Source organism: Ovis canadensis, chromosome 20, assembly GCF_042477335.2.
Source record: "Ovis canadensis isolate MfBH-ARS-UI-01 breed Bighorn chromosome 20, ARS-UI_OviCan_v2, whole genome shotgun sequence".
Lineage (NCBI taxonomy): Eukaryota > Metazoa > Chordata > Mammalia > Artiodactyla > Bovidae > Ovis > Ovis canadensis.
In genome coordinates, this window is record NC_091264.1 from 25,332,620 (window position 1) to 25,346,955 (window position 14,336).

The 14,336-nt window shown below is 46.7% G+C and overlaps 1 protein-coding gene across 2 annotated transcripts in view; it reads left to right on the forward strand.

The window, feature by feature from the left end:
• Positions 1-11,771, forward strand: part of BRPF3 (bromodomain and PHD finger containing 3) — a 35,648-nt gene extending 23,877 nt beyond the window's left edge. For both annotated transcript variants that reach the window (XM_069564184.1, XM_069564183.1), the window contains exons 10-13: positions 896-993; positions 4,191-4,288; positions 8,013-8,167; positions 9,468-11,771. In XM_069564184.1, the coding sequence (XP_069420285.1) occupies positions 896-993; positions 4,191-4,288; positions 8,013-8,167; positions 9,468-9,651 (535 nt within the window). In that variant the 3' untranslated portion in view covers positions 9,652-11,771. The remainder of the gene's footprint in view (positions 1-895; positions 994-4,190; positions 4,289-8,012; positions 8,168-9,467) is intronic.
• The last annotated feature ends 2,565 nt before the right edge of the window (positions 11,772-14,336 follow it).

Sequence of the window (14,336 nt, forward strand, 5' to 3'; positions counted from 1 at the left end):
CTGCCATCTATGGGCTCACACGGAGCCGGACACAACTGAAGCGACTTAGCAGCAGCAGCATATAGCAGTAATAGTTTTTAAAGTTTGATTGGAAAAAAAAAACCCATAGCCACATCATTCTTGCCCAAAGGCTTCTAACTATGGTGGTACATTAGAAATTGCATTGGAAGCAATTTAAAAATACTAGTGTCTATGTGGGTTCCAGTTATATCATTATTCTTATATTACTAGTCTCATTTTTGCCTATTACCATCTAGTCTTTATCTAATATATGATTTTTTTTCTCTTTGCAATAACCGTATTAAAAAAAAAACCCGTCTGCTTGCTTGTTAAAAAAAAATCCATCTCTGTCTAAGAAAAACTTCACACACATAAAGTAGAAGTGAGAAGTAGATTGTTTTTCCAATTTAAAAATGTCTTTCCTAATTAAGGAAGTAAGGCATGTCCATTATAGAAAATTTGGGAATGAGGCAGATTTTTGTGCCTCAAAAAGAAATTGGTTTCTTAGACAAGCTGTGTGAACCACAGAGTAAAGGATTCTGGGCGGATATGAGAACAGGCCCTCCTCGTGGCCTGACTGCTTAGACTGTGGAAGGATTGACAAGTGCCCGAGGTGATCTACCCTCTGGGTGAATCCAATATCCCCGGGCAGGGGAGCAGGCTTCACTTTCCAAGTTCAGTCCTTCCACACGGGTGAAATGTTTCGTTAAGCCTCGTGGGAACATTTTGGTCAGAAGTATGTCATGGGTTTGTGTGAATTTTTAGGGGAAGGTGAGAAACCATTCTCCTTGAAGAGTTGTTGCAACTCTGCCCCTGGCAGAGATGAGACAGCAGAAGTGGATGTGTTAGCCATTTAAACTGCTCATTTCACTCCCCTCTCCCTCCCTATATGCAGTGGTCGGACACCTCCCAAACGCAGCCGAGGGAAGCCAGCCCTGTCTCGAGTACCCTTCCTGGAAGGTGTGAATGGAGACTCCGACTACAACAGCTCAGGTAAGGAGTGCTATACAGGTGCCTCTGGGTTCTGAAGAACCACAGCCAGACCCTGAACTCCTCCAGACCCAGGGACACTGGGCAGGGAGATGTCTCCTTCCTCTTAAATAATTCATCTTATTTTAAATAAGTGACGCATGCTTTGGTGAAAAAAAGTCAGAATGAGCCAGTGTTTAGTGGTTTCTTTTGTGTCTTTCCAGATGTAATCCATACGTACACAAGCCAAAAACTTGTACACATGTTCAGGAGTGAGCAGGGAAGCCTGACATGCACGTTCCTCTAAACCATGCCTTTTTTCGGTTAATAATATATCTTGGAGATTCGTCTGTGCTTTTTATTGGCTGCCTGATGCCCCACTACATAGGAGTGCTGTCGCGTACTCAGCCGGCCCTCTGCAGATGGACATGTAGATGTTTTCATGAAGTTGTCAGTCAGTGTTGCAGTGAGCAACCAGGTACAAAGCTCATTTTGTATCCCTGGGGAGTATATCTACAGATATACTCTTGCTATGTTGAAGGAAGTATGCATTTGTATTCTTTTTTTTTTTTTTTTTTAATTTTTAGTTTTTTATTTTTTAAATTTTAAAATCTTTAATTCTTACATGCATTCCCAAACATGAACCCCCCTCCCACCTCCCACCCCAGAACATCTTTCTGGGTCATCCCCATGCACCAGCCCCAAGCATGCTGCATCCTGCGTCAGACATAGACTGGCGATTCAATTCACATGATAGTATACATGTTAGAATGTCATTCTCCCAAATCATCCCACCCTCTCCCTCTCCCTCTGAGTCCAAAAGTCCGTTATACACATCTGTGTCTCTTTCCCTGTCTTGCATACAGGGTCGTCATTGCCGTCTTCTGCATTTGTATTCTTGATAGTTATTTCCAGTCTGCTCCATGTTACTGAATTTCACACATGACCTTGTAATTAAATTTCATGTGATCCAGTACTTCCACCCCTCTCCCCATGAGCAAGTCTATTCCAGCAGGTCCAAACAGTAAAGTGCTTGGATGTCATCTCCTGGGCCTGAGGGAATGAAGGGCAGGGTGGAGCCAAAGGAGAGGACTAGGTGGTGCTCAGGTGGGGCAGGTGCAGGGCAGCTGTCCTCGGAGCACAGCTGTGTCCAGCCGTCCCGTGGAGGGCGTGCACTCTGGAGGCCCTGTCTTTGAAGCTTCCATCTAACATACAGGCTTCAGGGCTTCTCTTCCCCTATTTCCTATTCCCAACTGCTTTATTTTCCCTTAGCATCCAGTTCTTTTTTCATATGTGTATGATGAATGCATGCCTGCATATTTCCTTGCTGTCTGACTGTTAGTGCCTAGAAGGCAGGGCTCATGTCTGGATTAACTTGTACAGCATCTAATGCATAACTGGGAATGGATTTGGCACGTACTATGTGCTTCAGGTAGTGACATTTTATTCTTATTTTAAGAACCATGTAATTATTAAAATAATGCCAAAGGAGATTTAAAAAGGAAACCAACCTTTCACTGTTCCATCACCTTACCACCATTGTCTTCGTTTCTCTACGTTGCCTTCCGTGTATTTCAGGCACATTTTTAACAGAATGCTAAAGCAGAACTCATGCTCTTTCATATTTTGCTTTTTTCAATGTTAACTTTCCAATCAATGTATTGTAATTTACGTACTTGTTTCATTGTTAGACATTTGGTTATTTCCACCTTTTAACACTATACATAAAGCAGTGAACCTATATTTTTGTCCAGATGCCTCTCAGTCATTTTAAAAGTTATTTTTCTAAGAACAAATTCCCAGGGAAAGCATTTACTGGAACAGATGGTTCATGCTTTTTTATGGCTCTTGAGACTTGCCACCGGATTGTGTTGTGAAAGGATTAGACTGGTCCGCAGTTTCCTCAGCAGTACATGATTGCACCAGTGTCCCCGCAGCCTGCCTCTTCAGTCATGCTGGATTTTATCTTTTTGTGGTTATTGCTATTGATTCAGTAGGTAGAAAACAAGACCTCATTACCAGTGATACATTTTTTTAAAAAAATATAAACATGGGAGGTAATGTTTCCTTAGGAACATAATTTCTACTCTGGAATTTGGGCGTTTTTCCTTAGTCGAGTGTGGTCCCCTCACTGTTGCTAGTTTATAGGCTGGGAAGGGGAAGGGAGGTTCCTCTTTGTGTTCAGAGATGTTTGTGAAGGACCCATTGTGTGCGAGTACGTTAGGTGCAGAACAAGGAAAGCTGAAGACATGTGCCTGCCCCAGGACCTATGCAAGATTCTGACAAAACAGGCACAGAGAGAACCTCTGCTCAGTGCTGTGCAGCAAGGTGACCTGTAGCCAGGTGTGGCCGTGCCAGAAAAGAACTCATTTAGCAGGTAGTTTTTCTGGGATGTTTGTCCTAGGCATCTTTTCCATGAAGCTGTCATCTGGGGGCCCACCAGTCAGGGAGGCCCAGAGGGCAGTCTGTGGCTTTGCCAAGCTGCTGTATAGTCTGTATTCCTGGTAATGAAGTAGTTATATTTTTTCAAGGAACATCAACCTAGGGTTCTAGTTTAGAAGTCAGCAAACTGTAACCTGTTGCCTGTTGGCTCACTTGGTAAAAATCTGCCTGCAATACAGGAGACCCAGGTTCAGTCTCTGGATCGGGAAGATTCCCTGGAGAAGGAAATGGCAATCCACTCCAGCATTCTTGCCTGGAGAACTCTATGGACAGAGGAGCCTAGTGGGCCACAGTTCATGGAGTCGCAAAGAGTTGGACATGACTGAGTGACTAACGCTTTCACTTTCATGAGCTAAGAGTGGTTTTTACATTTTTTTTGAATGATTGAAAATCAAAAGAATGATATTAATATTTTGTAATACAAAAATTTATACAAAATTCAAATTTCAGTGTCCAGAAATTGTTTTATGGGGACACAGCAGTGCTCATTCCCTTAGGAATTACCTGTGAGCGCTTTCATGATACAACAGCAGAGATAAGTAGCTGCAGTGGAGACATGTAGCACACAAACCCTAAAATATGTGCTATTTGACCTTTTAAAGAACAAGTTTGCTGACCCCTAATCTAGTCTTAAGAACTCAGGAGAGGGTAGGGAAGAGGAAGGGTGGAGGGGATGTTGTTGACTCATTCCTGGACTGCTCCAGTCAAATGGAGGCCCCAGGCAGGCCTCCTGGGAGCTATTCCAAGCCCCCCTGTCTCCTCCCCTCCACCACCCCCAGGCAGAAGCCTCCTGATGCCCTTTGAAGACCGCGGAGACCTGGAGCCCCTGGAGCTGGTGTGGGCCAAGTGCCGAGGTTACCCCTCCTACCCTGCCTTGGTGAGTCTGCCCTTCCATTCTCCCTCCCCTGGGGGATTCTGGCCCCTACCTTGCCTTGAGGGCTTATCTGATTGGATCAAGCCAGCAGAGTGTGGTTGGGAGTCAGGGTGCCTTTAGCTGCAGAAGGGAGGGAGGTTTTATCCCAGCCTGGGTGGGTCACACCAGCTAGGCTTAGGGTACTTAAAATAGGTTACAGTATGCAGACAGAGGCTAGGGCTCTTAGGGTGTTAATAGAATATATTTATTTGCTAAATGGAAAAATTATTATTATGCATAAAAGTTATATGTGCTCATTGTAGAGAATTATAAAATCTGCTAATAATGCTTAGCTGTTTGGCTAAACGTCTGTTATGCTAAGCCCTTGAAATATGGAGAAAGGTATGATTATTCTCATTTTGTAGGGGAAAACACTGAAGATCTGTTACCCATGGTCATCTAGGTTTTAAGTGGCAGGGTTGGAATTTGACAATGTGTAATGTCAAAGCCTGTGTTTTGAGCCACTGAGTTCAAAGTCACCCATAGTCCCATCTGTTCAGAGATTACCTCTTGATGTATACCCTCAGCCCTGATTTTTTTTGTTGTGTAATGCATAAATATTAGACCATGTGCTGTTCAAACCTTCCCTTCATTTAACAGCACACCATGCGCGTGCGTGTCTCATGCCATCAAACGTTCTTCATTGGCATCACTGTCACGGCTACGTCGTCTTCAGCTGTATGCATGTACCTTATTTTAATCATTCTCTTGTGGGTCATTTAGATCATTTTGAATGTTTCACTATGACAAACAGCCAGCAGTAAGCATCATTGTAGTTTAACATTTGTGCACGTCTATGATTATTTCTTTACAGTGAAGAAGTCTTAGGAATGTCTTCTTTGGGGCATATGCAAAATTCTGATGCAAATTGCCAAGTTGCCCCTTAGAAAGTTAGGGGCAACCCCAGTTTATATGGGGCTTCCCTGGTGGCTCAGCAGAGAATCTGCGTGCAGTGTGGGGGACTCAGGTTCAATACCCTGGAGAAGGAAATGGCTACCCAACGCCAGTATTCTTGCCTGGAGAATCTCATGAGCAGAGCAGTCTGGTGGGCTACAGTCCATGGGGTCGCAAAGAGTTGGGTACAACTGAGCGACTAACACTTTCACTTTCCAGTTTATACTCCCACTAATAGTAGCTAAAAATTCTATTTTTACCATCTTGATTGGGAAGGTCATGTCCATCTGGCCCTGGTAAATACTGACTCTAACCTTTGAGACATAGCAGAATCGTCTCGGGGAATTTTTTAAACAGTGCAGATACTGAGGCCCCATCTCAAAAGTACCATGTTAGACTCTGAAATCAGACCCAAGCATGAATTTTTTTTTTTTAAAACTTCCCCAATGATCTGTAGTGGGAGCTGAGAACCACCCTGCCAGCCTATGTGTGCACACAAAGCTCTGAGCCTCTCCTTGCTCATTTGTGTCTATGGCTCTTTCTGGTCTCACAGCAGCTTCTTCAGGTAAAGAGTGCAAGAACTCTGATCTTTTTTCTACTTGTGATGAAACTAGCTCCCAGAGGTTATACCACTCGCTGGAGTCAAATCGGAACCCATGCTGCCAGCCTCCCCAACTCCTTAGCAGGGGCAGGAGGGAAATCCACACTGTGACCCAGCGCTGGGGAGGTTGGGCCTGGGGCTGCCTTCACAGGCTCTGCCCTCTGCTCTCGGTGAGACCCCCAGGTTAGTTGTTGAAGAAGAGGTTAAGGCTATGCAGGTTTGGTTTTATCTTTTTAAATCTCCCAAAACAAAGAAGTCAGTCTAAAACTAGTCTCTTTTTTTCCTTTTTAATTATCTTCTTAATTATAATTTTCTTTTGCAATTAAATTTAGCCACCACCTGAACACAACCTCTGTTTTTATTTTGGTTTCTACTCTCCCAGTCATTTTCCTCTATGTACTTAAATATGTACTTGCACATATAGTGACCATGGTTTTTAATTTTCTGGGGCTCTTGTTCTTTAAAAAAAGTTTTTCTTTAAAAATTACATATCTACATTATAGAAGCTTATATAGACAATCAACACAAACCTCCAGCATCCTGACATATCATCTATAAGCATTTTGTATTGTTCCTTCTATTTATTGTTTATTATAGCTGTAAAAATAGTGGGTGTACACATTTATTATGTAATATGTTAAATGTTATCATAAACTTTACTTCCATGTTATTTTACATCTGCGTAACATTTGAGTGAGTGTGGCCCATTATTTATTATTTTGGAGTACATTTGCCTCTGTCTTCTTTAAAAAGAGAGGTGACCTCTCCTTAAGAGGGAGACTTGCCCATCTTGTTTCTGCCCTTGGAGGGGACATTTTTCACAGTCTGCCTCCAGTTTCCCAGCCAGGCACTAGCCCCACTGTTGGTGATTGAGGAAGCTCAGGAGAGCTTGTCTGGTGGTTCCCATTAGGACCTTTAGCATCAGTCCTAGGAGGGACAGACAGGCTGAGAGTTAAGAGTTTTTACCAAATCACACAGCTGGGGACAGGGTAGGGGTGGTTCTTCCTTAGAGTAAACTCTTAACCAGAGCACCTGCTTTTAGCTGCTTATCTTGAGACCGATGTAAGGAAGCTGGCAGACACCCAAAAGTAAATAGAGCAATTTATTATTATGAGAAGAGGCCCCCGGGAACAGGGTATAGGAATTACGATTTTTCCATCTCTGGGGAAAGCTGCTTCCTCGGTAAGTTTCCAAGTCTCCCCGGCCTTGGTGCACAGACACTATCCATCAAAGCAGGGGGCTGTGCAAGAGGCGGTGGGCAGTCAAGCCCCAAGTCCAGGTGCCTGGTTTTTGTTCCAGCCAGCTGTATCCTTCTGTGCTTGGCATTTTCCTCTGTAGGCAGCAGACTTCTCAGCATTAGCAAGAGAATGAAATAAGATGATATGTGACTAATTAGGAGCTTCAGTAACAGTGTCAGTACTCCATAGACTGGTGAGTTATTGTTGTGTTGATGCCACCAGGCATTTTGCTGAGCCCCTGCCCCTGTGGAGCATGCAGCCTCAAGGACTGATTCTTCCAGTGGCCCTTGTTTCCAGCCACATCATTCTCCCCTCTCCAGCAGCCCTCCAAGCTCAGTTTCTTGGCTTCTCTCTAATCTTACCATGGGATGTTAAAGTTATATCTGGTCTACACACCAGAAGGATAATAGACAGGAAGGTGGTGGGTAACCAGAAGATATGTTTAGGTGAAACAAGGGAATGGACCCTCTAGCTGAGGCAAAACCTTTTTCACAGCCATGGTGTCTAGGAAGGCCCCTGAGGGTTTGAAATGAATTATACAGGTTCTAAAGGGAAATTGGCAGGGAAGTAAACAACCTCTCTCCCCTAAGGGACATCGGGAGGAACGTGTTTATCTATCTGACCTGGACATCAGAGATAGTCCACTCACTTCTGATAATCCCTGACCTTGGCTTCCCAGAACTTCTCTTTCAGCTTTGGGGCCTGACAGTTGATGGAGCAAGCTTTCTTTTTGGAAAGAGCCGAAGGATTAGGATGGTGTCTGGGGAAATGGAGTCGAGATTTACGTTTGGGGTACTGAGGGTCATTGGAAGAGGTCAGCCCCTCCCTCACCGAGTCAGGCAGGGCCAGTCCGCTGCATAGCTCTGGTGTAGAGTGGCTCAGTGCTTAGTCCCGCAGCAGGCTGCACAGTTTACCCCGTCTGTCCCTTGCTGAACCCTCTGCCCTCTGCTTTCAGATCATCGACCCCAAGATGCCCCGGGAGGGCCTCCTGCACAATGGTGTCCCCATCCCTGTTCCCCCCCTGGATGTGCTGAAGCTGGGCGAGCAGAGACAGGCCGAGGCTGGAGAGAAGCTCTTCCTCGTCCTCTTCTTTGACAACAAACGCACCTGGTGAGTGCCTGCTGCCGCTGGAAGGGTGCGCCAGGATGCAGGCTGGGGAGCCTGACTGGGATGCTGTTCTAATGCTGACATGCTGAGGGTACACAGGGCTGTGGACTCAGCCACTCCGCCTCTGTGCTCAGTTGAAAGCAGAAGGTTACCTGCCAGCAGCTAGTCTCTGCGTTTGCCATGATAGTAGTAATTTAGTGTTAGGAATAACAGTGATGAACAGTGTTAATGGTAACTGAGGAGTTTGGTATATCAGTCTCTGAGAAGCACTCTGAGATGGAGATTTGTGTTAGAGGCTTCTTGGGAAGAGCTGTGGGCATGAAGGGTGAGGAGTGCAGCCCTAGGCAGAGAAAGCAGTTGAACTGCAGTGTACTTGCTGCAGAGGCCACAGCTGATCTATTTGAGCTCATTAGAGATGTTAGAAATGGGGGCTGTGCCCCTGTACCTCAACATCAACCAGGCCTTGAATGCTGGCTGTCCCTGGTGGGGGTGATTCCTGGAGAGAGACTCACTTGAGAGCCTATAATCTGCCACTGCTCCCAGTGGCTGCAGGAATGCGTGTCTCGGTCCTGGGGGGGTGGGGGGCAGTTGTGGAAAGTGCAGAACGCACTCCAAGGGGCTTGTCTGCTCATGGTTTAAAAAGGTCAGCAGGAGGATTCTTTCACCCCTGCTTCTGTAGAGTGGGGAGGCAGGACTAGCTGATAACTATCATCTGTCAAGCATTTACCCCATGTCCTTAGGCAGATTGCTTTATATGAGTGATTTCATTTGATCCTCATTTAAATCTTCATTAATCCCCTCCCAATCCATTTTGCAGATGAGGAAGCTGAGGCTCAGAAAGCCAAGAACCTATAGCTAGAACTGGGATATAAACCAGGATCTGGCTCCAGAGGCTGGGCTCTCAGCCATATGTTCAACTCACCCAGGGATCTTTTAAACACTACAGGTGTAGGCCCCACCAGAAATCATTTCATTGATTCCTGGCATCAGCTCCACTTCTTCGACATAGCTGCCTGACTCCCCAAGGCAGGGCGAGGCTCAGAGCCCTCCAGATGGCTTAGCTAGTCTCCCAAGGGACACATGGGCTTCCCTCCAGCAACCTTCTAAGCCGAGTGTCCTGGGGCCCAGATAAGGGCCTGGCTACAAAATGAGTCCCTTTGTGGCCTCCTGCCCGCAGCGTCCCAGTCTGCCTCCCTCTCCCTGTCCCCTCCCCCTGGCTTTGCTGGTCATGGGCAGGTGAATCCAGAGGAGCCTCCTGTGGGACCCACTACGGTCCAGGCCTCTTACTATGCTTATATTTTAGGCAGTGGCTTCCAAGGGACAAAGTCCTGCCCCTCGGTGTGGAAGACACTGTGGACAAGCTCAAGATGCTGGAAGGCCGCAAGACCAGCATCCGCAAGTCAGTTCAGGTGGCCTACGACCGTGCGATGATCCACCTGAGCCGAGTGCGGGGGCCCCACTCCTTCGTCACCTCCAGCTACCTGTGAGGGGGGGCCCACCCTGCCTCCGTCCTGCAGGGCACAGAGAAGCCTCTTCCGGCCCCAGCCAGGCATACGGCTGGCAGCTTCCCCCTCCTATGGCAAGCCAGGGACTGGGCTGTGTCCTCCCCAAGGGCAAGGCCCCAGTTTTGACTAACTGCGTAATTCCCCTGGTGGGCCTGCTGTGCCAAAAACTCCCACCTGAGCTCCCCCGGGGCTGGTCCACTGAAGAACCAGTTAGAAGTAGAAACAGCTGTGAAGCTTGGGCCCAGCCACAGAGATGAACCTGGCCCTGGAAAGCAAGAGGTCTTGGGCTTGCTCAAGGGTGTGCCTGGTGCCCTCCAACCCACTCCCAGCTAACTACACCTCAGGGTGAGCGAGGCTCTAACGCTGACCCCAGAGGTGCTGTGGATACACTCGGGTCCTGTGGGAATCTCACGGAGCTCACCCTCTCCCTCCATCACCCCTCCTCCTACCTCTTGCCTGAACCATCTTCTGCCCAGCCTCTGTTTTTCCTGTGTTCCTTTCCCAGCTTTCTCTTGTGCCAAACTGACAGAAACCATCACCAAACTGATCTTTTTTCTTTTTATGTCTCATTCCCTTTGAGGCCAGCTGCTAGCTACCACTTGGGTGACCCCTTCACCAGCATACCTCCCCTCCCCTTGTATGTGCTGCAGGCAAACAGCAGAGGCCAGACTGTGAGAGCTGCCCCCTTGGATTGGGGCGGGGCCTCGGGCCTCTGCCTTGCAGAGAGGTGGGCTTAGACTGGGCGGGCTCCCATCAGCAGACCAGGCTTCTGGTGCCCGTGGCCATCTGTCCATGTGGATTCTGTGGGCTGTTGGGGTGAAGCTGTGCCCTTTGGCCGGGTCTGCCCTTTCCCTCCTCCTAGCCTCCTCATGGGTTTTCATTTTCTGTCCTGCAGCCTCTAGGCTCTCATTACCACCAGGGATGGCGAGGGGCCTATAGTCCAGCATGTTCCTGTGCTGTGCTTGCCCTGCTCAGCCTCTGCTGCTCTAAACTTCAAGGAACGCAGCACTTTTCTTTCAAACCCTCTGTCCCCTTCCCTGTTTTCCTTCAACCCCCTCTCCACCTTTACCTTCTCAAAAACAGAAGGGAAAAAAAACAAAAACAGAAACTGTGAAACGGGGGAATGCTGACTGACAAACCAACACAACTTTCAGAGGCTTCGATGTCTGTTCTCTGATGTTTCTTTTCACCTCTTAAGCACCAAAGTTGCAGGGCCAGGTTGCCGGCCACTGATCGCCATGTTGATTTTTAACCTGATGTTCTTTTTAATTGTTTTAAATTTTTCATAGGGGAGTTTTGGACAAAACGAAGTCACTGGGGAGATCACTGCCATTTTTACGCACTTGACTTTTTAAAAATACAACCTACCAACCGCCACGACTTCTTATACGTTTGGGACACGAGCCAGAGTTTAAAAGGGAACCAACAAAACTCTCTATAACATAATAAAGGACGGGGTTTTGGATTTTGTACAATAATAAAACTACAATGCCTATGGCTAGGGAAGGACATGGTGTATATAATTGTAAAATACTGTTCTAAATTATTCAGGCCTATAGTTTCCATTACTGGAGTCCTCCATTGTGTGGCTGAGTATTTTAAATGCACACAGTGTTTTATTTAAAGGAGCCAATACGTCCCCCCTCCCCAGGTAGTCGGTCGGCTGTGGACTCTGTGACCTTTGTCTCAACCTGTGTTGTAAGATCTTGGGGCTTTCTCTTTCTGTGTGTCTCTGCCTCCCAACACTTTCTCTTTCTTAGTCTCTCTCTCCTTTTTTCTTTTTCTTAGTCTCTTTGAATCTTTCCGTCTCTGAGTCTCATTTTTAAAACTGCTCTTTTAGAACGGGAAACGGCTCAGATCCTGCTGTGGCATGGGGCCTATGTGTCTCAGTCGCGTCTGCTGTGAAGCACACGATGCTCTATTTATTGTAGAAAGTAACTTTATTTGCTTTCTAGAATTGTTTATAACAGATGGTATAAGAGAGGTAATAAACAGAGAAAAATCTATGCTTGTAAAGAATACAAAAGTTAATTTTACCTACTATAATATGACTGTCTTAAACTTATTTTCTCTCTGAGAAATAAATGTTCTAATGGGCAGCAGCTGCTGTGTGTGTTTATGGTTGTCAGTGGGGCCTGCCCTTCACCTAATCTCTGCAGCCCTCTCCCTCCTCAGGAGGCCAGGGCCATCAATGGTTGCATTAAGAATGGGGTTGACTAAAATATCTGTCTGAAAAAATGCAAAAAAAAAAAAAAAAGAATGGGGCTGACTAGCCATTGCAGACTCCCAGCTAGAGAGTGCTCTGTCTATCTGCTTGTCTGTCTGTCTCGCGGACCCCTGGAAGAGGGGCGAGGATGGTTTCTGATGTTTTCCCCCCTAGCAGCGCTGCCTTTTGCAAGTTGTGGAAGGTCCAGCCTGCCTCCCGCACCTCAGCTGCCCTGTGGCCACATTCCTTCAGGAGAATGTGCTCCACATTCAGCAGAAGAAATGGCCCTTTGGACAAACCAGGCACCTGTTCACCAGGCTTGCAGAATTGGAGACTCTAGGCTGTTCCCACCTCCTCTGTCATTGTTGCTGTCCCCCTTCTATAGAGGGCAAGCCAGGACTCAGAGAGGCAGAACATGATCCTGGTTACTTTTACAACTAGAAAGGAACCTTGAGCTTACCCAGTCTTCATTTTGCAGACAAGGAAACAGACCAGCAAAATTAAAAGACTTATCTGAGATCAGCCAGCCAAGAAATGATGGCAGAATCCTGGGACAAGGATCTGGCTGTGCTGGCCTGTTCAGTACCTCCTTCCCCTCTCTGTATCTCTGGCTCCACCATTTCTGGAAAGCAGTATCTTGAGCAGAAACAGGAGTATTCCTTGGGGCCAACTGCTCTGTTGTTGGGCCTAGGATAGTTTTTCCCTCTGGTTCTGCCTGGCTGCTCTGCTTGGCTGCGAGTTATGTGTCTCAGTGTGTGGCTGGAGAATACAGGAGTCACCTCCTCCACAGGGCTTTGGAAATTCTTATCATTGAAGTCACTAAAGTATAAAGGTTCTCACTCTGGTATAACATTAACAAAATATCTCTAATGTACTGATAGCTCTTGTATTACATGTTAGGGTGCAGGATGCTAACAACCTGATTTATAAACATTGCAGACAACTCTCAAAATGGTTCCAGAAGAATGAAGCAATTAATTCAAGCCTTGAAAATTGGGGTTAAAAATACCTATACATAAATTTTTATTTTGAATTATAAAAGCAATTTAAAGAGAAATTACAAGCTCACCCTATGAAACATATGCAAATAAAAATGACCAGATGAGTAGGATTTAAACAGAGAGGGGTGAAAAAGAAGTCATTATGAACAGATGAAGCAACTTAAACAAATGGTGGCCTCTGGGAGGTTTGGTGTGTATTCCAACTCCAATAACCGCCATCCCCTTAGGGAGTGAGACCGTGTGTTGGGATTAACGGCTTTGTCACTGACTTGCTGTGTGATCTCATGCATGGTGCTGGACCTCTCTGAGCCTCTCTGAGACTGAGGTAAAAGAGGACCCCGAAGCCAAGGTGAGCAGTAGTGCATGGTAGGAGGCAGCAGCCATTGAAAGATTTGAATAGGGAGGAAACTTGATTAAAACTTGGCAACTAATTAGACTGATAATCAGAGTCAAAAAGGAGTGTTATGCAGGGTCATCGTGTGCCTGGAGTGACCAGCAGTGGGTTTGCAGGTGAGGAGGAAGGAAAAGTAGGTTTTGATGAGTTTATGTTGCCTGTGGGACATCTGAGAAAAGCCCCCAGCAAACAAGAGGAACTGGACTTGGAGTTCCCTAGGAACATAGGAGCAGATGACAGAAATGTGTGGTCACTGAAGCCCATCAGGGTAGTTAGGAGAATGGTCAAGGAGAGAGAGAGGGGAGAGGACAGAGTGGAGAAAAGCCCCTTGTATCTAGAGACTGGCACTGGGGGACAGGTTGGAGACAGTGCCTTCAGAGGGGTCCAGTCCCCAAGGAGGGCCTCATGTGGACAGTGTTGAGCCCTAAGAGTCACCTAGCCACACACACCCCCGCCAACAACTCATTTCACAGAGAGAGGCAGGCCAGGTGTGCTCAGCATCACAGAGCAGGAAAAGGCAGCGCTAGACCAGAGCCGAGCACTTTCTACTCTCTTCACGCCCACGTTTTCAGAGCCCTTGAGGTGAGTAGAAGTTTCCTTGATATATTTTTATCAAAGCTAAATTCATAGCCTCAAATCTGAAATACAGTACTGGAGCTTGTGAGGGCATCCTGGCTAGGAAGAGAAAATCTTTCCTAACAAGTTAAAAAATATTAAAAGCATTTGCCAAGACCCTGGTCAGCTTGGTCGTTTTCATTAATGCCACAGTTGCCATTAACACTTGAGTGTGAATTTGCCTGTCAGCCTCTCCTGACCTGGCCAGGCTGTGAGCTTTGACTTTGAGAGAAGAGGGGGTAGGCGGTAGGACTGCTGGGCTCTGGGACAGGAATGTAGGGGGCCCTTGTCTGCCCCTGGCTGTGCAGGCTATCCATGGTGTCTGTAGGGCAAGGAGTGTGAACATTTGGTCCTGCCAACTGCAGCCACTCTGGCCTTTACCAGGAACAAGGGGAGGAGGTCTTTGGAGGAGAAAAATGGTTTCTCCAAAAGATGAGGAAGAAGTTTCCAC